A 23,535-nucleotide genomic window follows, 5' to 3' on the forward strand; every position below is an offset into this window, starting at 1 on the left:
CACCTCTCAGATGTTTGATTATTTTCTGTAAATACATCTGAAGCTCTGAGCATGGACATGAAATTTTATGGTCTTGGAACTTCAGAATCCCTGCCTTAGAATCAAAGTACTTGGATCATGGTCTGAGAACCCTGGAGTTCTGGCAGCTGAGCATGTAAGATGATGAATGGACTTTGGGTAACTGACTATTGATTCCATTCTCTTCTGAGGCTTAAAGCTAAAACTAACATTCCTTTAAGTTCATCCTTTAGGGGACTGTTCAATCAGTTCTGGTGTGTGGGTATTCTTTCTGTAATAGCATTTTTAATTACATTTTTCAGCCCCATAAACTAAAGGAAAAATACAAAGCTAATAATCCTCACAGGGATCTCACTACCATCAGTGATGGGGATCTCATTACCTTGCCACTGGGATTTGTGAAGTGCTGAAATACATGCCTCTGTGGTCTACCACTGGCTTTGGGGCTGGTTCTCCCTGAGGCCTCTGTCCCACTGTGAGCCAGAGCTCTGGATGAGAAGCCAGGGCCCAAATCCTGGCAGCAGCTCCAGCTCAACTTGCTACAGCCCTGGGATGCATTTCCTGGGCTCACTCAGCTCACTTTCTGACCTCACCCACACTCTTACCTCTGCCTGGATCATCCCACCACCCATCTCTGCTTATCTTTATCTCCTTCCCAGCTTTCTGTTTGGAGAGAGGCTGTTGGTGCATATTCCTGGTCAATTGCAATGGCTTGGCTTCAATGCCTCCTCCTCCAGAAAGCCTTCCTTGATCTCCTCATTCCCAGCTCCTGAGCTGAAAGTCATCTCCTACCTCCACAGCCCCAATGGCTTCTTATCAAAACTTCTGCTGATGGTAAGGGGCAGCAATCTGAGCACTTCCCACAGTGCTTATTACTGATCACTTACACAGGGCTTTCCAGGCAGTATTGTGGGTGATGGAAAGTCCCTGGGGTCAGGAACCAGACAAGATGCCCCCCTGAATGGGCATGGATTCATTGAGCCCATAGCAACCCTGGGTTGGAGGTACCACTGTTATCCCATTTCACATAGGTGAACACCGAGGCTCAGAGAGGTGACACACACACCTAAAGTCATGTGGCAAAGAAGTAGCAGGTCTGACTCTAAAATTTGGGTCCGCTGGATGACAAAACACAAGCCCAAACCATTGAGCGGTTCTTTGATCCCACATGGGCCAGGTGCCCTTGAAACACAGGGTCTGGTGCTCCTTGCCCCGTGCTCCATACTCAGAGAGAGGGCCTGGCTCGGGGTGGTGCTCCCGGATGAGGAAGGCCAAGAGCTCTGTCCATGGTCTTGGCAGCAAATAAACTTCAACAGCAATCCCAGTTCAGCCCTGCAGTAGCTGTGCAGCTGTGGGCAAGTCACTGCACTTCTCTGGGCCTCAAGTTTCCCATCCATACATGTGCACAAGAAGGCCCAATGATGAGGGGAGAAATCAAAGACCTCATTCGTATAAATAGCTCAGAACTGAGTCCCTTCCAGGGCCAACAGCCAGCACAGGACTCTGCACACAGTAGGCACTCAGAATGTTCCGTCGTATTGTGGTGGTTATCATTATTATTTCAAAACTGCATTTTCAACATTTCTTGTGCTCAGGACAAGTTTCTGATCAAGGCGACTGTGTTATCTGTGATGAAGAACTGAGTCATCCTTTCCTGCTCCCACTTCCCAGTTCCAGCTCAGAGACCAAGCGGGATTAGAGCCCGTCTTCCCCTGGGGGCACCCCTGGGGTCCTGTCCAGCTGGCAGCTGGATGGAGTCTGGTGGGAAAAAACACTGGGAAGTCCTGAGGTTGGGGCCAGGAAAGAATGATGGCAGTCCTGGGAAGAAGATGCTTGGAGTGAAAGCAGACCCCTTAGGCTGCCCTGACCCCTAACCTTCTCCTTCTGAGAACACTGGGTGAGGTCTGACTTCTAACGAGGCCAGAAAAGGACTCTGCCCTTCCTGGAACTGGCTCTGGGCCCCCTCAGTGTCCCCTGCCCAGCCCCTCTTACCTTCACATAGTCCCCGCCAGCCTCTGGCTCTGCAGTGGCCCTGGAAGGAGAGAGAGAGGTGAGTGGTTCCCAGCCCTGCTGGCTCCTCAGCCGCCAGCCTCTGCCCACCTGCCTGGTGCCAGCACTGAGCACCTGCAAGACAGCACTGCGGGTGACAGGACTTGCTGGAATTGGCAGGCTGGGTACTTCTCCACTCTCCAGCTGTGTGACCCTGGGCAGGTCCCTTCGCCTCTCTGAGCCTGTGTTTCATTGGGTTGTCTCGGGGCCTCTGGGAGCTGATGAATGTCACATGCTTAACATAGCGCCTGCTTGCTGTCTTGACTCACCTTTAGGACACTGTGGTCTCCCAGTGTTCACTCTCCACCTCTTCCCTGACTCCGCGCATTGGTGGCCCCAGGCTGAGCCTCAACCTCCTCCCCTCCAGCTCTACTACCCTCATTACCTCATCAGAGGGACCCACCCAGCGGCACATCACCACGTCATTGCTGGTGACAACTGGCTATGAACGTGATTCCCCTCCCCTCAAGGCTGGCCTGGATGGAGCCTGGAGAGGTCAGAGGCCAGGGGTGGCTGTTGTTCCCAAATAAACACATATTTATTTGTTCCTCCCAAATAAATATCATCCTTCCTGGTGAGGACCTCCATGAGCCACATCCCCAATCCTCAGCCTTAAATGCCCTCCCTTCTCTGATGCAGCCTGGACTTCCCCTTCAAAACGAGACTCAGAAACCCAACTGCCTCCTAGCATCTCTTCTCAGATGTCTGAACTTGACGTTTGCATCCAAAGCAGGACTACAGATCTCCCACCCCCCCCCCCCCCCCAATCCCCCATGCCCTTGCTCTCCACATCCGCTTCCCATCTCAGGAGATGTCAGCTTCATCCTTCGTGTTGCTTTGTTTGGCCAAAAACCCTGTGGTCCTCTGTACTTCCTCTCTCACTCATAGTCCACGCCCAATCCATCAGGAAATCCTGTGGGTCTCTTTCCAAAATAGGTCCTGACCACTTCTGTGTGTCAACCTGCCCCATCTGGGGCACCTTCTCTATCCTCCTGAAGCACATAGCAGACTTCGTGCCACCCGTCGTGTCTGCCCTCACAGCCCTCGGTCAGCCTCCCCTCCGCTGCCCTGGTGGTGCTCATGTAAAAAGCTAGGCAGGCCACTGTGCACAAACACCTCCCACCCTGGGACTTCCCTCATGATCCAGTGGGTAAGACTCCGGACTCCATTCGATTCCTGGCCAGGGAACTAGATCTCACGTGCCATAACTAAAGATCCCACATGATCCTGCATGCTGCAATGAAAAGAGACCTACCAAGATGGTGCTGCAACCAGCAACTGAGACCTGGTACAGCCAATTAAATAAGCGTAAATTTATTTTTTTAATCCAATCTCATCTAATTTAAAATGAAGCAAAACAAAAACAACCCCCCAACCCTTCCATCTCTCAAGAACAAAATCTAAACCCTACTCCATGGCTTGCAAACAGCCAGCCACGTAATTTATCATCTAAACCAAGACTTCCCTTGTGAGAGTAAAGAGGAGCCATTTTTATGCCAGAAAAAAAAGCATAAACAGGCTTATATTTGCCCCAGCCTACAAGGCCCCATGGTGACCCAACTGCCCACCTCATGAATTCCCACCCCCAAAATATGCCTGCTTCCCTCATTCTGCTCCAGGCCACTGGGCCTTTGCACTTGCTGTTTTTTTGCCTGGAAAGCTCTTCTTCCAGATTATCACATGATCTTGCTCCTCCCCCTACTTTATTTAGGGCTTTGCTTAATGTCCCCAAGCCTTCCCTGACCACAGTGCCTAGAACTGTCCCTTGTCCTTCGCTCTCTGTCCTCAACCCCGTTTTATTTTCCTCAGTCTCTGCCTGAAACAATCACTTTCCATTTATTTGTTGAGTCCAGGTACCTGCCATCTCCACCAGGGCACTGACTTTGTCTCATTCACTGCTGAGCCGCCAGCACACAGCAGGAGCTTGAGAGCTGTTTACTGCTGCTAATGAGGGCCCACAGTGGCTCAGTGGGTAAAAAATCTGCCTACAATGCAGAAGACCTGGGTTCAATTCCTGGGTCGGGAAGATCTCCTGAAGGAGGGTGCAGCAACCCACGCCAGTATTCTTGCTTCAAGAATCCCAAGGACAGAAGAGCCTGGTGGGTTACAGTCCATATGGCGGCAAAGAGTCGCATACGACTGAGCTCGCATGCACTAGTGAGGACCTGCTGCACAGCACCGGGAGCTCAGCTCAGTGCTCTGTGATGATCTAGATGGGATGAGGAGGGGGATGGAGGTGAGGGTGAGGGTGGGGGTGGGAGGGAGGGGATATATATACACACATAGCTGATTGACTTCATCACAGCAGAAACTAATACAAAAACAGTGTAAAGCAACTATGTGTGCACGTGCGCTCAGTCGCTTCAGTCGTGACCCCATGAACTATAGCCCACTAGGCTCCTTCTGCCCATGGGATTTTCCAAACAAGAATACTGCAGTGTGTTGCCATGCCCTCCTCCAGAGGATCTTCCCAACCCTGGAACTGAACCTGTATCTCCTGTGTCTCTTGCATTGCAGCCAGATTCTTTACTGCTGAGCCATCGGAGAAGCTCACATTTATTGCCTAAGAAATGTATGAAGAGTGTACCCTCAACCAGTATTCATCACTATTATTAATATTAATTCTGTCAGGCTGGACCCTGGTTCTCTGGCTGACACAAGCCTCAGTATTCCCATCTGCAAACTAGGGAGGGAGGTCAAACTTCCCCAAATAGAGAAGCCCCAAATTTAAACTGAAATGTGATAAATCTAACAAAATAAGTTGCAAACCAAAAAAGCTGAGCTACAAACGAGACAAAATAAAAACTGTGGGTGAGGTGTGTTTCCAGGGTGCGATTTCACGTAGGGGTCCCCCTAGCTCCTGAGGCCAGGGGCTCCTCTTTGGGATGCTGGCTAACCGTCCCCACTGTTTTGACATTCTGGAGTCCCTGGGGCTGTTCCTCCCTCCTGCAAAGTCCTTCTTGATCTCTAACCATCATCCCTCAAACTGCAACCCGGCCCCTGCAGGCTCCGAAAGCCAAGTGAGTTCTCTCTGTCCAGCCAAGGTGGGGTGGGGTAAAGTAGGGACCCCTCCCCTTGCTCACCTCCCTGCTCTTCCTGGGTGAGGTGTCCTGTCCAAGCATTTCCGGCCATTCAGGCCCGGAAATCCTCCCACTGTTGGGAACAGACTGGCCAGGACACTGGGATTGCCCCAGCATTTCTTCCTGCTTCCTGTCCACTTCCCCTCAGGCGCTGGGCAGGAGGAGAGTCTGGGGAGGGGGTGCCCGCTCCAGGGATATCAGGTGGCCAGAACCGTTGGGGTGCTCGGGTTGAGGCCCAGGCCCAGGAACTCACCATGGCGCCTTCCTGCCCCTCTGCAACACTCCAGGATTTCTAAGACCTAAGGTGGCCATGTCTGCTTACCACTGTGGCCATCACCTGCCCAGACTACAGCCACCACCTCGCCACTGCCTCCTTGCCTGCATCTGTGCCCCTGTGACTTGTTCTCACCCCAGCAGCCAGAGTGGCCCTGTTAAAATGAATCAGATCACACCTTTCCTCGGCTCCAACCCACTGGAGTGGCCCCTAGTTTCACTCAGAGTAAGAGCTGAAGTCCTCATAATAGCCTCTGCACACTGGCTCCTCACCACCTCTCCCGCCACTCTCCAACAACACTCCCCTCATTCATGCTACCCCAGCCAAGCTGAGCTTCTCACTGCCTTTGGTCCAGACCTCAGGGCCTTTGCACTTCCTGTTCCCTCTGCTAGAATACTTTCCCTCCAGATATCCACTGAGCTCCTGCCCTTCCCTCCTTCAGGTCTTTACTAAAGCGTCCCCTTCTCAGTGAGGACTTCCCTGGCCGCCCACCTGGAAGTGAAGGGAGCCCACTCAAGGCTCCCCACCTCCCCGCCCTGCTTCATTGTTCTCTGTAGGGCTTCATATGACTTGCCCTGTGCTGTCTCCTCTCATCAGAACATCAGCTCCACAGGGTAGGGGTTGGGTTCTGCCTGGAATGGTGCCAGGCACCCCATGAAGATGTTTTTTAACGAACGAATGTCATAGCAGTCCCTGCAATCCTGAGGACAAGCTCTAGTTCTGGTTGGTGGGCCCTCTGCGACCAGGCCCCTGTCAGCCACCCCTCCACTCTTCCTCAGGGTCCTCCCGGCACTCCGGCCTCAGCCTTCCTCCAAAGAGCACTACTGCCTCCAGCCTCAGGACCTTTGCACATGATACACTTTCTGCCCAGAGGAATTCTCTCCCTTAGGGTCAGAGGAATTTCTACTCAGCCTGCAGATCTCAGTTTGCTTGGAGATTTCTAGAATTTTCTCCCTCCTTTTGTAATGACTAAATCCAGGAATCAAAGCTTCCATGTTTAAAAAGTCAGTTCTGTTAATTAATTCATTTATTAAGTCCTTATTTTATGGATTTCAAAGGCATTTCCCCTCTGATATTAGTGGTAAAATCAATTAATAAATAATAGTGACAATTGAGCTAAATCAGTTCCATTAATCAGCTGCATCAATTATTTAAATAACCAACCTCTTTAATTGCCTGTATTAGCTGATTTGTTCTAATAACTGATACCACTTATTGCATACATTAGCTTAATTAATTGAATTAATGACCAGCGATTACAGTCCATTACCCTTTATTTCCTCAATGCAGGTTTCAGTCCGAGCTTTACCTTCAGGGTCTCCATCCTGGCCTGAGAGAAAGGGTGAGGCTCCCGCAGGGACCCTGGAGAAGAGGCTGCTGTCCTCTTCCACTTTGGCCCTTCCTCGCCACGGGCAGCCTTGCCCTGCAGAGCTGTGGGGTCTTCCTGCCCTCTATCTGTCCCCCAGTCTGCTCCTGAGGTGTGGTCATATGGCCTTAAGGTGGACACTTCCCAGCCTCTACCTCCTGCTTCTCAACTTGCCCCCGCCCTTCCCTCTGTGAGCTTCAACTTCCCCATCTGTGAAATGGGGATATTTTAACTGTCTTCATAGAGGGGCTGCAAGGATACTATGAGAAGAAAAGGTACAAGGTTCCTTAACCCCTGGGGTTCCTCCCTCTGCCACCCCACACTGACCCCAGAGAGCTCCCATCCTGCCCTTCCTCGGGGCTAGAGAGATTCTCTCCCTTCTTCACTCACCCGAGCAGAGCAACAGCCCTGCTCTGTGCTCCTTAGTCCTTCAAGGCTCTGAGCAGACAGAGCCGGGGGTGGTAAGCCCTATCTCTGTGGGGACACCCAGCCCGTGGGCCTTTGGGATTCCCTGCCAGGAAGGCCCTTGATGTTAGCCCCTGCCCCACCCCCTCTCCCGAACCAGGAGCCACCACTGTCCTGGAGACAGCCTTGCCCCCCTCCCCCATACTATGCCCTCTGTCTTCTGGACAGGGGTGAGCTCCCCAGCAGAGCTCAGGGAGGGCGCCAGATCTGTGGGGAGAGGCCAGAGCAGCGGCCACTCTTCCCAGGGCAGAGCTGAGGGGTCTGGGTCCCGGGAGTTGCTGAGACTCCATAGCTGCTGGCCAAGGGCAAAGGGGGAAAGCAAGTGCTGAGCACTGACTGAGGGCCTGTGTGGAAGCCCCGCTTCACAACAGGGCACGCGGCTACTCAGAGGAGACTCACGTTGATCCTGCTTTTCTCCTTGCGCTAGGCAGGCTCTCCCAGAGATGGGGATGCCCCCGGATAGAGACAGGGAGACACTAGGGAGGGGAAAGCGACGAAAACCAATATTTCAACCAGACCAGGAGCCCCGAATTGACATCAGGAAGAGGACATGGAGTGGGCATGAACAGAAAGAGGACACGGGGGGCCGTGGAGAGGGCACCGAGCTGGGGTGGAAGAGGCTGCGTGGCGCTGGGTGAGTCGCCCTCGCTGGGCCCCAGACTCCTCTCCTCTACACGGCTGTGCTGCGAGCCCGTGCATCCTGTGTGCTGGCACTTCTCGGGCATGTCTAGGAAAAATGCTCTATTCTGTCTACTCTTCACAATGACCCTGTGAAACAGGTGCTGTTTTTGGAGAAGCAGATGGGGAAACTGAGGGTCAGAGAGGGGAGGGGGTCTCTCAACGTTATAAAGACAGTCAGCAGGCCTCTGAGCAGCTGGTGTATCCCACCCCCACACCGCTCCCCGTCATCCCCAGCTCTCACGCCCTGAGCGTCCAGCATTCTGTAAACAGGGTCCCCTGAGGGTTTGAGGGGATGTAGCTCCAGCTGGGGATGGGGGAACCGTCTTCTATCCCGAGCAGCGCAATTCCCACAGCCTGAGGCGTCTGGGGGTCTCGAGGGCTGTGAGAAAGTCTCCACAGGAAATGAGAGCCAGGAGCAGCTGGGCCCCTTTGGAAGACAAGGACCAGCCGCCCAGAGCCTGAGGAGACGGAACAGGCTGGGCCCACCACAGCCCCCTCCCCTGGTGGGTAATCACTACCAGATGCCCAGCAACTGACATCACTTTGCAGGGCCGAGAGGGTCGTGGGACTCGGGGGAGTGTTGGGAATTCTTGGACCAGAATCAACATTCCAAAAGGAAATGGGGGTGGGGGGGGGGGCGTCTTGGCCTATCCTCAGTGCCCGGCACCAGGGCTGGGAGCAGGCAGCTCAGGGTGCCCCGGCTCTCCTATGGGGCGCTACCTTCTCCAAGTCTCAAGTTTCCTGCTGAACGGCCCTGAGTGAGAGCGGAGGGGCCCGGATCTCTGGGAGGAAGGGAAGGATGCTCTGGTGAGACACCTCAGAAAAGAGTAAGACTCGGGAATCTTCCTCAAAGGAGAGGTGCTTGTCAAACATAAGTCAGAGCGGGGCCGTCCTCTGCTCAAGGCCAGCGACGGCTGCCATCTCGTTCACAGTCAAAGCCAGGTCCTTGCCGGGCCTTCCAGGCCCTGCTTATCTGAACCCATTTCCTCTCTGGCCCTATTTCCACCCCTCCTCTCCCCAGCCCCCATCTTGCTTTCTGGCTGCTCCGCCAACACGCCAAGTATGCTTCTACCTCAGGGCCTTTGTAGTTACTGTTCCTTTGACCTAGTATACCCTTCCCCAGCCATCAAGAGGGTCTGTTCCCAGGATGCCTGAGACTAACATAATATTGTACATCGACTATATTTCAAGTAAAAAAAAGTGGGGGGGGGGGGGAGGGGGATCTGTTCCCTCATCTCCTTTGCTCAAATATCGGTTTCTCACTGAGAATTTTTCCCTGGATAACTTTCAGCCACTACCCCAAGACCAGTTCCCCTACTTGATTTAAATCTTTCTCTCTAGTGCTTTTCTCTTCTAGCTGACCAGGTAATTCATCTGGTTTCTCGTCTGTCTCCCCTACACTGGAATGGCTCCATGAGGGTAGGGTTTTGTCTGCTATGCTCACTGCTCTCTCCCCAGAATCTAGAGGGGTGTCTAGGGCATAGCTGCATCCCGGTAACTATTAAAATGAATGAAGTTCCAGCTCCACTGTCTCGTCTCAAGCAAGTTCTTAGCCTCACAAAACCTTGATGTCTTCATCTGTAAAATGGGCTCCTGTTACTGCCTTTACAGGGTTATGGGAAGCCATTTGAAGTCATGAGAGAGACAGCTCTGAGATTTTTATTTACAGCAGGTGATACATGGCCTTTAAGAGTGTGGGCTTGGGAGCTGGTCAGGTCGGAATTAAACCTTGGTTCTGACAATTAATCTCTCTGTGACCCCAGGAAAGTCCCATTTTCTCTCTGAATCTCAGTCTCCTCACTGGTAGAATGCCGCAAATAGAGGCTCCCACCTCACAGGGCCCATGTGGTAAGGGGACTGAGTATTCCAGGCAGGGCCGGCCAGTTGTCCTCTGGTGGGACCCTGGCCTGACCATTACTGTGTGTGGGTGTGGCTATGGTATGGGGCTTTGGGGGACCTCCCTTCCCTCTTTAAGCAGGCGCTTCCTCCTCTACAGCATGAACTGAAGGGTTGAGTGTCAGGACTCTCTAGAGCCACTGTTTCCCTGCAGGCAGCTGAGGGGCTGGGGGCTGGGGGGAGGCTGGGCGGCGCTCTCCTTTTTGGGAGCTAAAGGCCCTTCATTGCCTGTGTCGTCGGCCCCTCCTCCCTCCTTCCTCTCATCCCTCATGATGTCAGCAGAGTACAGGGCACCAGGAAACTCCTGCAGCCTCACCTCTTCCCCTTCCTTCCTTCCTTCCGCTCCAGGTGCACCCTGCTTCCTAGGGGGTAGGGGAGGGACACGTCTCCCCAAGCTTAGGCTGAACAGCCACTGGGATGACCCCGTTGGGACACTCAGGAACGAGGCCCCTGGTCTTACTCAGTGGCAGTTCTCAAACGCCCTCGTCCCCAAGCTGGACGGATCCTCAGAGACCATCCCAGACCCATCTTGGCTGCTGGAGAGATGGACGCCCAGAGCAGGGCAGGACAAGCCTGAGATCACACCTGCAAAGCAGCTCTCCTGTCTCTGGCATAGAGCTGAGCTTCACAGGCTCTTAGAAGAAATGTTCAACAATTCCTCACCTTCTACTTGGCCTAAGGCAGGTGGGACACTGGGTCCCAGGGCACCAGGAAGGGGCTCAATCCGATCTGCTAATCCACCCTCCTCAGGACCCCGGGACATCCCAGGTGATCAGGTGCAGGAAGGGAGAGTCTACCTATTTCCTCTGTCAGCCCTAAGCCAGGCCTGATACCCCAAGGCACTGCCAGGACTATCTCTGCCCACAGCGGAGGATGGCTGGCTCCTAGACCTGGCATTCTAAAGGTGTCTCAAGACCTGCTGAGGGGTCTGATCCAGGAAGGTGGAGTTAAACCCTAGTTCTGACTTTCACTAGCTGTGTCAAACTGGGCAAGTAAACCTCTTTCCTTATCTGTAAACTAGAGATAGTGATAGTGTTTCTCTCCTGGGACTGTTGTGACCAGCAGATGCTCAGCCTGAAGCGGGGTCGGAGTTGCACCAAAAGAAAGTTTAAAAGTGCCAGATGCTAAACTCGCACCCAGGTTTGTCAGCTGTCCCAAGGGCACAGATTTCCCCCCCAGACAACTCCCGGTCCCCGGCAGCGGCCCTCCTTGGTCCCAGCTCGGTCACTTACCCTCTGGATCCCAGTGCGGGGCACCTCCGGCCCACTGCAGTCATGGTTCCCTGCCGTCGCCGCCTGCAACCCGGGGACCTCCTGTTTCCAAGGCTCCCGCCTTTCTCAGGCTACGGAGCTGGGGAGCTCACAGCAGGACTCCAGGGGCGGAGCCTGGCCTGTAGGCCACGCCTCGGACACGCCCCTCCACCCTCTGGGCGTTCTCCACCGTCTACTCCGCCCTCTGGGAAGGACGTGCCCCGCCCCGGACACGCCCTTCGCCTCCTGTCTTGCTCCGCCCCCTCCACGTCCGTCAGGGTCGGGGAGGGTAGGAAGGCCACGCCCCCGGCACACGCCTCCGCCTCGCCCCACCCCTCTCCTACGCCAGCTTCCCCAACAGTCTGCAAGCAGCACGGAAAGGCCACGCCTCCCAGACACGCCCCTTCGCCCCGCCCGCCCCGCTTCCGCAAACATCTCAGGCTTTGGGTTACTCCACAACGCTCCCCAACCCTCGCCAGACCCCTACATACAATCCTTGTTGCACGCCCGAATGAGGCCGAATTTAAGAGGATGGCAAGAGAAGGCAGCCTGGAATAGGTAAAGATGGTGGAAAGCATTCGTTCTTTAAATCATAAATGTAGGCACTTCCCATTTATTGCATTGTTTGTTGTGTGCCAGGCACTGTGCTAAGATTTTTACAAGTACTTTATTCTTGAATTCTCACCACAGCCCTACAAGGTAGGTGGTATCGTTGTGCCCATTTGTCAGATGAGAAAAGCGAGGCTCCGAGAAGGGAACAGACTTGTCCAAGGCCAGTAAGAGGCAGTCTGGTCTGGATTCGCTCTGCAGCTCCACAAGGTCCTCCTCCTCCCCACCGAAGGACCAATGATCCCAGCACACAGAACCTATGCTTGGTGTCTCAGGGCAAAATCACTCAAGAGAGGTTCCAAAACAAACCCTAGAGTTTACTTTTGCTCAGATTTTCTTTTTCCCTCTTTATTTCAGTAAGTATATCTATTATAACCAGTGTGGTTTAGACAAACTCTCTGAGAGTTGAAAAGGCTTTGGTTGGGGCTGAGGGGTCTCCCAAGGGCTGTAGGGCTTAGAACATGGTGGGTACCATGTGATGGATGAGTGTGCAGCCATTGGAGACAGGCAGATTCCTGCTCAAATCCCACCCCTGCAACCTTGGCTGAGTCTCAGTTTCCCCAGCTGTAAGATGGGGGGGGCAGGTTACAGTACTGATATAATCTTTTACAGAATTTTCAGTGAGTAACATTTGTTTTGACACCTAGTAAAACAGGTACTTACTAATTGAGAGCTACGGTCATATATCACTATTTGTATTTTTGCATCAATTCAGCTCACCCTGGACCCAAGTTAGGTAACAAATGCTTTACCAGACCAAGGGGAGCAATGTTGTCCAGCAGAATTAAAGGCAGAGATTCAGAGGTGGGGGCCCAGGGCAGGGATCCAGTGGTTGGGCTGGGCCCAGTGCTGAGGGCTCATGCTGAAGGCTGCCTCGGGCGTTGGAGTCAGGTGGGTCTTAGGTCAAGTCCTAACTTCGTCACTTGCTAATGTGTAATCTGACTGGGGCAGATGGCATTTCTTCTCTGAGTCTGTTTCCTCATCTGTGGTATGGAAATAACAGTATCCTCTCCCTGGATTTTTTTTTTTTTCTGAGAATTAATTACACGTGAAGGGCTAAGTACAGTGCCTGGTCTATAGTAGTGAAAAGTGAAGTGAAAGTGTTAGTTGCGAGTTGTGTCTGACTCTTTGTGACTCCATGGACTATAGCCCACCAGGCTCCTCTGTCCATGAGATTCTCCAGTCAAGAATACTGGAGTGGGTTGCCATTCCCTTCTCCAGAGGATCTTCCAGACCCAGAGATCGAACCTGAGTCTCCTGCATTGCAGGCAGATTCTTTACCATCTGAGCCACTAGGGAAGCCTGGTTTATAGTAAGCACTTAGTTAATGTGTAGGTGTGTGTGTGCGCGTGCGTGCATGTGTGTTTTGTTTTCTTTCTACAGATGTGTGTGTTGGGCGGTCCTCTCCAGGCTCTGTTGGCAGGAGGCTGGAGATGCCATCCCCGCAGGTTCTGCCCTCACCCTCCCCTGATGGGCACCTACCTTTCTGAGGGCACATTCTTGGGGTCTCGCTCCTCTTCTGCATCTGGCCTGGCATCCTCAGGTTTTCTCGTGGGGTCCACTTCCACTGCTGAAGGGCTGGGTCCCACTGTTGGGGTGTCCTCCCTGGAGGCAATGGTTTCTAGCACCACCTTCTCAGCTGCCTCCAAGCCTGGAGGGTCAGGCAGGCTTCGGGGTACCACTTGGGGCTCAGGGCCAACTTCCTGGGCCTTCTGGGTGGCCCGTTTGCCCTGAGCCTTCTTGATGCTGGGGCGAGGCATGGTGCCCATGTGGCTGTACATGTCGCTGGAGCGGGCATAGGCTGGGGGGCTCTTGGGGACTGTCACCATGTCATCCTGTGTGGCATCAAAGGTGTCAGCCTCCACCTGGGGCCGGATACTGTTGGGGGCCAAAGATCGTCTCAGAGTAAAGGACCGAGGAAGGTTGGAGAGACTCCCAAACCCCTTGAACTTGAAGAACTCTAGAAGAGGGGAGGGGAGGGAAAGGAGTTAATGACATTGCCAGCAGTAATAATAAAAACAATGAAACATTTGTGCAGTTCCACTTACTGAGGGTTCAAGGAGGGTTGGGAGCTTCACTGACACCCCCTCTAGGAGTTACGGTATAATATGGCACCACTGGGATCCCATAGCCTTTGAATTCCACATCCTAGCTTTGTGACCTTAGACAAGTCACTTGACCTCTCTGAGTCCCATTCATCCACATCAGTAAGATAGAGATTATAGTATTCATCCCCCATGGCAGGGGCAGGGGCAACCTCTGGGCTGTGGACCAGTACGTCCTGGCAGATCAGCAACGCATTAGACTAGAAATAAAGTGCACAATTAAGTCTAAAGCACCTGAATCATCCCCAAACCATCCCCCTCACCATCCCCAGACGGTGGAAACACTGTCTTCCACGAAATTGGTCCCTGGTGCCACAAAGGTTGGGGACCACTGTCCTCTGGCAGTGGAAGAACTGAAGAAAGGCATGAACTCAGCATGTAAATAACATGCTTCATAGCCATCAGAAGTAATGAAGAAAGATGGTGATGACGATCACATAAAGGCCTTTGCATTTGTCAAACATGCCACCTTCATTAATTACTTCCCTGAATTCTCAGCACAACTCCATGGCACAAGTTTAATCCCCCATTTTCCAGATGAAGAAACTGAGGTTCAGATCGGTGACATGAGAGCACATGTGTGTGTGTGTGTGTGTGTGTGTGTGATGTGCGTGTCAGGGTCGGGGGGGTGGTGTGTGGAGTGGGTGTTTGAACGAGGCTCTGAGGTGCCCCTGAGGTGCGGATGAAATGAAAAGGGGGCTGTCGGGTCCCTGAGGGTCCCACTCCCTGCGGTTCTCTCCTTCCTGTCAGCTGAGCCCTAGTGGGGACTCAGGCGGCAGTGCTCGGGTGATACCATCTCCGCGTTTCCGCAGGGGTGCGCCTGAGCGCCCGCCCTCCTGCCTGCTCACAGCTGTGGGACTGCCCGTCCTCCTAGCCACCACCGTCTGCCGGACTTCACCACGGCCCCTCCACAAGCAAAAACGAAAACACCCTGGCATTTCCCACTTCCTTGGCATCCTCCACCTCGTCAGATCCTCACGACCATGGTGGAACATAGGTGGGATGGCCCCATTTGACGGAGAGGAAACTGAGGCCCAGAGAGGGGAAGGAATTTGCCCAGGGTCAGAAAGCCAAGCAGAGCCTGGCCGAGGGCCCGGGGCTCTGGAGTGCTGGGGTCAGTGCTCTGGGGCTTTGCTCCCGGGCCTGCCCACCCCCCACCCCACCCTCAGTTATAGCCTCTGCCTCCTGACAAGCGCTGTCAGCAGATGGTGAGGCTCTGCTCTTAGAAAGCTATGCCAACGAGCAAATCGCCTCCTTTCTCCAGACCACTTGTTTTGTCTCCTGGGCACGGGGTCTGGAGGAAGCAGTAGTGGGCAGGGAGGAAAACTGAAGTCCAGGGTCCAGGGACGTGAGACTGAGCCCTGCTCTGTAGCCCTATATGACTTCAGGCAAGTCTCTGGGTCTTTCGTCTGTGGAATACAGTCATAATCTTTGCCCTGTACACTCCCCTCATGTGCTGTCAGATCCAAAGCATCATAGGGGGCCCTCCCTGTGGTCCGGTGGCTAAGACTCTGTGCTCTCAATACAGGGGGCCTGAGATTCGATCCCTGGTCAACGAACTAAATCCCACATTCTGTAACTAAAAAGATCTTGCATGCCACAATGGAGATTGAAGATCCCGAGTGCCATAATTAAGACCCAACACAGCTAAATCCATATCTAAATCTTAAAAAAAAAAAAGAATCAGAGGGCGCCAAAGTTTGCTGGGACCAGGAAGGAATCAGCAACCTGGGGAAGAAAGTGCAGGGTGAGTGTGGCCCCTCATTTAGTTGCTCTGGGTCCCAGCATCACTGCTGGTGGGGTCATGCGGCATTACCCATGGCACACACCCCTCCCCCCGCCCCAGCCCCAGCAACTCCCAACCTGAGACCCCCATGTGAACCAGCACAGAGGCAGGCAATGGAATGCGTGGAGGTCTTCCCTGGCCCAGCCTGGAGGTCAAAGGGAGCCAGAGGACACACAGACGAATGGAGAGACTGACAGTTGGGTGGGGAGAGACGGAGGAATAGCGACAGACAGAGACAGACAGAGAGAAACAGAGATGGAGAGCCAAATCAGCTGGAGAGAGAGATTAGGCCAGAGGGATGGAGAGACAGCACCATGGAAACTCAGAATCAGAGTCCTCCAGAGAGACCCAGAGATGGACAGAAAGAGAAACAGAAACGAGATAGAATGGGAAGAAGCGGATGCAGAGAGGCTGAGACGGACAAACGGCACCCCACACTCACTGAACTTCTTGCTGGGCTTCTTGGTCCCCTCCGTCATCTTGGCAAGTCGTGCAGAGCCCCTGGCCGAAAGGCAGGTGGCCACTTGAAGCTCTGGACATCAATGCCGGGATGCCTCTCTCACCTCCCCTTCCCCTTTCTCGCGCCCTCTCACTAGCTTCCTCTGTGTATTTTTAAACCAGTGAAACTCTCACAGCCCCACCCTCCCCATCCTCTCCACAGGGGGCGGAGGCAGGGCGCCCCCCCTCAAGTCCCAGCCCCTGTGGGCCTCCTCCTTGGCCTCGCAGCGGGGGGAGGCAGGGGGCAGACTACCAGCGCGTGAGATCTAGAAGGTCTGGGAAAGAAACCGCAGGCTCTGGGGACAGCCTACTGGGCTGGGGGCCTCCAGGGACCTGACAACCGCTGTCGGGGGGTCTGGCCAGCGGGCTGGGAGGGTGCAGGGAGTCAGGCCTGCGGGCAGAGGGGTTTATTCTAAGCCTCAGTGCTGCAGGGTGTACTGGCGGTGGTGACGAGGGGAGTGCCATGGTTTGGCCCTCGAGCCCTGAGGCCACCCAAATTCAAGTCTTAGCTGCCCCCTTCTGTCACCGTGTGATCCTGGACAAGTCCCTCCCTGAGCCTTAGTTTTGTCTCTGTGAGCGAGCGGTATTTGCAATGCCCGCCTCACAGGGTCCAGCGCTTGGTGCAAAGCCTGGCACAGAATCAGTGCCCTCAAGGCACGGTCACTCCTTTTCAAGCTGGCAGGGACATGGCGATAATTTAGTCCACCACCCCGCTGTACAAGGACAGGATAGGAAAACCGAGACACAGGCAGGCAGAAGGCCCCCAGGTCACACAGCAAGTCGATAGCACAGACTGAGCAACAACCTGCCCTTTCAGGCCCCTAACCCTCAGCCTGGTGTTTTTCTACCCTGCATCCCCGTGTGTGTGTGTGTGTGTGTGTGTGTGTGTGTGTGTGTGTGTGTATGTGGACAGGACAGAGATGAGGAAATGAAACCTCCCCTACACAGGTTGTCCCTGACACCTGCGGAAGATACCCTGCATCCCCGTGTGTGTGTGTGTGTGTGTGTGTGTGTGTGTGTGTGTGTGTGTGGACAGGAAAGAGATGAGGAAATGAAACCTCCCCTACACAGGTTGTCCCTGACACCTGCAGAAGATTCCAGCAACTGCTGGGGGGCACCTGAAAGACCGGGGCTTCAGATCCTGGCTCTGAGTGCGGAGTTACTTCTGCCTTTGAAGACTCGGGCACCTAATTTCTAGAATAGGCACGAGCGTAAGGTACACAGTCAACCCACGGGGGCTCTCTCATGATTGGACGTTATCATCCTGGCCCCAGGGCTGGCCCACTGGGGTGTGAAAGGGGAAGTTCAAGGTCAGGTGGGGCCCCTTGTACATCCTCCATAAAAATAATGACTACTAATGGCTAACGTTTTCTGATCACCTAGTACGGGCCAGCCAAAGGGCTCAGTTCTTCTGCCCTAAGGAGGAAAATACTGTTTTTCTTGTCCTCATTCTACAGGTGTGGAAACTGAGGCCCTGCCCCGAAATCAAGTGACCTGGAATTGGGACCTGCCTGTCCAGCCATGGAGTCTGAGGTCCTAGCATGCACACTCAGAGCGCCTGCCACCTTCTGGCAGCTGGATGATAGACCTTGGTGGGAGAAAGGCCTGCCAAACTTTCTTGATGGAACAGGGGGGAACCTGAGGCCCTGGAAGGGAAAGAGACACAGCCCATGAGATGGAGGCAGCAAACAGGCCTGGATGGGACAAAGTTCAAATGAAAGGATGGGGCTTCTGGACCATGGACTTGGGAGGAAAAGGGGTTACGACTCCAGCTCCCTCTCTGGAGTGTCGACCATGATCCAGGCATGGATCTGGAAGCCCCCCCAGATCATCACAGATCTGTGAGGTGATCCTGGCACCGTCCCATTTCACAGATGAGGGAACTGAGGCTAAGGAGGAGCAGAGGCTGGACAGATACCCAGGTGTTTTAACTCCTTCCCATCTCTGGTTGTTGTCGGAAGAAGGAGAGGGGCAGGTGGCCTGGTGGTAGCTAGAGGGGTCTTCCTGGCGAGAGCTGGAGGGTGGATCCCCCAGCTTCTCTCTCAGGAGGCAGTTGGAGGGATTTGGGCTCACTGCTGAAGTGGTGGCATCAGCCAGTACTGGCTTCCTGGCCAGGCCCACTCCCAACTTGCTGTGTGACCCTCCATGAGAGACGTTACCTCTCTGAGTCTCAGTTTCCTCATCTGTGAAATGGGGTCACAGTAATCCCCCTTCTCGCCCTCTTCCTGGAGTTGTTGGGAAGACAAAAAGAGCAAATGATGGCCTGGGCCAGTACACCCTGGCACTTCTTGCTGAAGGATGGAGGTGGTTCAGGCCAGGGGCAGACTGGCTCAGGTCAGGAAAACCCTGGGGCACGCACACTGGGTGAAACTCAGGAGTCCCAGCCACGGCCAGGGCGAGGCTGTGCTGCTGTGGTGGAGCGGCCTTGCCTGCGCCAGGCTAGCCCTGCCGTTGGCCCAGGCGCCAGGGTAGTTGCCGCATCCCTGGGAGAATGAATGGGGCTCAGTGTGACTGCTCAGTGTGGCGGCTCCACTGAGCTCAGAGCCCTCTTTGTGCCGCCTCGAGTGGCCGTTGGGAGTGCGGCTGGGGACCTGCTGGCCGGTGGCTGTCCCCGGGCCCTCCTCAGCCGGTGCTGGAGGCCAGCCCAACCCCACTCCGCAGCCCTGAACACACGAGCGCTTTCCAGCCTCAGGCCTTTGCTTGGGCTAGACCCACACTCGGAACGCATGCACCCCTCCACCAGCTCGTCTTTCTCTCCACTGAGTCCCTGTGATCTAGACTGGGCCACAGTGCCCCAGGAACCCTGCTCTGATTTCTAGCCCCTCCATCCTCCCCTCCCCAATCTATGACAGAGGTGTCAGCAATCTGGCCAAGGACGATTAGAGCCTGGAGCCTTTCAACGTCACAATCACTGTACCGAGGCACACCTGAGTCCAGATGGCCACCTGCCTGAACTTAAGCAAGTCATGTCACCTCTCTGAGCTTCATTGTTCCCATCAATCAAATGGGACAAACTCAACATCTCTCACACTATCCTGTGGCCATGAAAACAGACGTCTACACTGAGAATACTATCTGTATTACATTCACTTGTGTCATCATTTTTAAAAATATTTTTATTTACTTGGCTACCCTGGGTCTTGGTTGCAGCACATGGGATCTTTAGTTCCTGTAGAAGGAATCTTTTAAGTTGTGGCATTCAGAATCTTCTAGTTGAGGCATACAAACTCTTAGTTTGGCATATGGGATCTAGTTCCCTGATCAGGGATCGAACCCAGGCCCCCTGCATTAGGAGCTGCGTCTTAGCCACTGGACCACCAGGGAAGTCCCTCACTTGTGTCTTTATATGCATGTTCTGAACAGACCTCATGCATCGTCAGAGGCACTGGCCTCAAGCTTCCACACTGGCCGCAGGCCTGCTCCAACTGTAGGACTCAGTAGCTATCTTTTCACGGCTTGCCTCAGTTGTCTTCTATGGCGGGGGCCAAAGAGACCTGGCTTTGAATCCCAGCTCCATAGCTCCTGGCTGCGTGGCCTTGGGCAGGCCACTTTTACCACTCTGAAACTGTTTCCTCTTCTGTAACTTGAGTCCCCTAACAGCAGCTTTCTAAGACGGGTGCTGTAAAGTTCCAGAGGTCTGACATACATCATGGGGCCAGGCATGCAGTCAGTACCTAGCTGGTGTGGGCAGAAGGTCCATGGAATTGCTGCGGACATCACCCAGCCATTCTCTATTCTATGTCCCCCTATCCGGTGACCCCTTGTCTCCCCAGGTAGATCAGCAACAAGAGCGCACCCCCTCGGGAGCCCTTCTTCTTCCCTCCAAATGCCCTGCACCCTGCTCCTGGTCAGGGGAAGAGAACAAAGGTCCAGGTCAAACAGCTGGCCAGGGGCTCCCTTTCCTACTCTGTGCCTCAGTTTCCCTAACTGCTAAATGGCAGCAGGACCAGAGGCTCTCTCAGAGCCTGGTCAGTCAGTCAGCAAACATTTCTGGAGTGCTGGCCACAGGCCTGGTCTTGCCAGCCTAACCGATCCATGGAAACAGGAAACATTTCCCTCCAGCCAGTGAAGAAGTCAGAGTCGGTGAGAAGTTGTTTCTGGCTAGGATCTAATTTCTTCTCACTTTCACTGGGCAGCCTTCTGAAGGGCTCTGACTGTTCCTGCCTGCCATCATCCCGCAGGGAGGGCTGAGGGCCCGAGGCCCTGAGGGGAAGTGACTGGCAATGTCAGGGTTCAGGCCAGGGATCGGGGAGGGTGGAGGTGATGACACCACCGGAACTTCTGCTGAGGCCTCTGCCCACAGGATGTAACTTAGGGAGGGCTTGTGAGAAACAAGCAGGGGCCCCAGCCTGAGAATCTGATGGTGGAAGCCACCCAAACCCACGCAGACCTCCCCCCTCCCACCCAATGCGATTATCTCCTCCCACACCTCCCACTGGCATCCGCCACCTAGCTGGCGATGCTGTGCCATGACTGTGCCCTTGCTCCACCCTCAGCCCAGGTGGGCGGAGTCCTGACATGGGTAACTGCTTGGGGTTGGCACCAGACTTTGGCTGCTGTTGGCTTTACATATCAGTGTGGCAACTGGCCAGGTGTTTGACCCTGGCCAATGATGTCACCGTCCATGGGGTTCTCCAGGCAAGAATACTGGAGAATACTGGGTTTGCCGTTTCCTTCTCCAGGAGATAAGCTGGTTAGATAGTATCACGGACTCAGTGGACATGAATTTGAGCAAACTCCAGGAGATACTGGAGGACAGAGGAGCCTGGTGGGCTTCAGTCCATGGGGTCGCAAAGAGTCAGACACGACTTAGCAACTGAACAACAATAATAAGTGACGTCACCCCTGAGTTCCACTGTTCTTCTAAGTACAACAGCGGTAATAATAGTATAATATTGCTGAGTGAGAATTGAGATAATTCCCATAAAGTGCTAAGTGTACAGCTTGGACCATTTATTTTCCCTCCATAAACTATAATTACTACAGTTATTATCATTTTCTCACTCTCTGCTCTCCCCACCCCCAATTTAGCCCATGGTCACCCTGCTTCTAATACTGTACCCAAGAAACTGGCCCCAGATCACTCCCTGACCTGCCCCAAGCCCTCGCTGGCCCACACTGCCTTCAGGAGAGGGCTCTCTGCTCCTCACCTGATCCTGAAGACCTCCCCTGGCAGTCCCCCTGCTTCCCAGCAGAACAGGGTCTCTTGGGGCACCAGGACTACCAGACCCATTCCTGACTCCTCCTACAGAGAAGCATCAAGGCCAAGCCATGCGAGCTAAGAGCTGGAGAGCAACCCAGGAACCTTCCTGGCAGAAGAGAAGGTAGTGGTGCAACCAGAGAGCATAGCCCTGAAGGCAAGGGGCCCTGGTGTGTAGGAAGCAGTGTGGCCACAGCCTAGGTTCAGTTCAGTTCAGTTCAGCTCAGTCGTCAGTCGTGTCTGACTCTGCGACCCCATGAATCGCAGCACGCCAGGCCTCCCTGTCCATCACCATCTCCCAGAGTTCACTCAGACTCACGTCCATCGAGTCGGTGATGCCATCCAGCCATCTCATCCTCTGTTGTCCCCTTCTCCTCCTGCCCCCAATCCCTCCCAGCATCAGTCTTTTCCAATGAGTCAACTCTTCCCATGAGGTGGCCAAAGTACTGGAGTTTCAGCTTTAGCATCATTCCTTCCAAAGAAATCCCAGGGCTGATCTTCGAGCCTCAAATGTCACAGTTTGGTTTTTCCTGATGACAGTGGAGAGAAAGACATACAGACATCACTTCAGAATGATCTGATGGGTGCTGGCAGGGGGACAGATGGAGGGGACAGACTGGGGAGGACAGGTCTTAAGATCCACTGGTGGAGGACTGGGGTGGGGGGTGCAGATTGAAGAGGGGTGGAGAGGAGGTCTGAAGGCAGCCTTGTTGGGGGCTGGGTGTTAAAGGCTGGAAGGAGATACAGGAGGCTCCTAGAGCCAGAATGTATCAGAAAGCTGCTGGGGAAGAAGGGCCAGGGTAGGAGAAGCAGGCATAGGATCAAAGGAGATGGTGGACGGTGGTGGGCTTGGTACCCTGGCATAAGGACAGCAGGCCTCAAACAGCACCACTTGCTATACTGCTGGACAGACTGTAAATAGCCTGAGTCAAGAGAATCCTCTTCGGATTCAGACAGACAAGGTTCAAGTCCCAGCTTTATTACTGTGAGACCTTGAGCAAATGACCTCACCTCTCCGAGCCTCAATGTGCTCTTCTGTAAAATTGGTTAGTGATCCTGACTATGGGGCGGTGGATTCAGGATTCAGTAGGAATGCCCAGCACTTCCTGAGCACACAAGAGGGGCCGACGAAATGCCGGCTACCTTTGTGACTACTAACCCGGGGCGCGACCAGTTAGGGAGCAGCTCGGCAGGAACCAAAGTCCCGTGGGTCTCATCTCTTGTCTCCCAAAGAACTGGGTGGGGATGCAGGAGTGGAAGGCCCAGGCGTTGCTGGCTCACCACCTTCAATGTCGCCGCGCCCCCTGGCGGCTGTCGGTTGCCATATCAACGGTGGGTCGGCGGGGGCCCGGGGAGGCGGCGGTCGGGGCCCGTTCTCCCCTCCCCGGACCCGAGGCCGCTCTCTCGGCACCTCTAGTCTTCGCCTGCGTAGAGTGGGGTGTGAGGGCGGGTGGGGAAATCCCGAGCCGGGGAGGAGGGGACTCCCCGCTGCGGCTAGCATGTACGGGTAAACTGAGGCACGCGGTAAGTCGCGCCCCGAAGCCAGGTGTTGAGCGCGGGGCCCTACCTCCGAAGGCGGAGGAGGGGCCGCGGGCGGTGACGCGCCGCGGGCGGCGGGCGGGCGGGAGGCAGGCGGCGGCGGCGGCAGGTGCGGCCGCTGAGGGTGGAAGGGAGGAGGGAGGGGGCGGGCGGAGGGGGAGGGGAGGGCGAGGCCTGGGCACCTCCCCCTTTATAACGCGCCCCCTCCCGGGCTCTCGGGCCGCCTCCTCATCGGCTGTTTCCGTCTGGCCCCCTCGCCCGGCCGCCCCGGGCCCGGGCCCGGCCAGGGAGCCCCCAGGCCGCGGCTCGGGGGGCCGCCCCCCCACCCCCCCTGCGCCCGGCGCCCAGCGCAGCCCGGCGGAGGCGGCGCCGTCGGAGGAGGAGGAGGAGCAGGGCACTGCGGCTGGCCCCGGATCGGGCGCCAGAGCGGCAGCGGCTTCGGCAGCGGCGGCGGCGGCGGCCCGAGCCGATGCAGCGGGACGCACCACCTCGAGCCCCAGCCCCGGCGCCCCGGCTCCCCGCGCCCCCGATCGGGGCCACCGCCGGCGCCGGCGGCGGCGGAGGCGGGGGCAGCGGCGGTGGCGGAGGCGCCTCTGCAGCTTCGGCTCCTCCTGGCCTCCCGGGAACTACAAGTCCCAGGGGGCCTGGCGGCGGGCGGCGGGCGGAAGAGGCGGGGTCGGCGCCTCGAGGCCGGAAGTGGCCGTGGAGGCGGAAGTGGC

At 55.1% G+C, this 23,535-nt stretch overlaps 1 protein-coding gene across 2 annotated transcripts in view; it reads right to left on the reverse strand.

Annotated features, from left to right (window-relative positions):
* Positions 1–16,058, reverse strand: part of SH2D3C (SH2 domain containing 3C) — a 32,505-nt gene extending 16,447 nt beyond the window's left edge. Inside the window, exons 1-3 of one of the 2 annotated variants that reach the window (XM_052647932.1) lie at positions 16,022–16,058; positions 13,171–13,648; positions 2,011–2,050 (exon numbers count right to left, since the gene is read on the reverse strand). In XM_052647932.1, coding sequence (XP_052503892.1) covers positions 2,011–2,050; positions 13,171–13,648; positions 16,022–16,058 — 555 coding nt within the window. Of the gene's footprint in view, positions 1–2,010; positions 2,051–11,061; positions 11,189–13,170; positions 13,649–16,021 lie in introns of those variants that run through there. The other variant, XM_052647933.1, reaches the window with a different exon arrangement.
* Between the last annotated feature and the right edge of the window lie 7,477 nt (positions 16,059–23,535).

Source organism: Budorcas taxicolor, chromosome 11 (genome assembly GCF_023091745.1).
Source record: "Budorcas taxicolor isolate Tak-1 chromosome 11, Takin1.1, whole genome shotgun sequence".
NCBI classification, from domain to species: Eukaryota; Metazoa; Chordata; class Mammalia; order Artiodactyla; family Bovidae; genus Budorcas; species Budorcas taxicolor.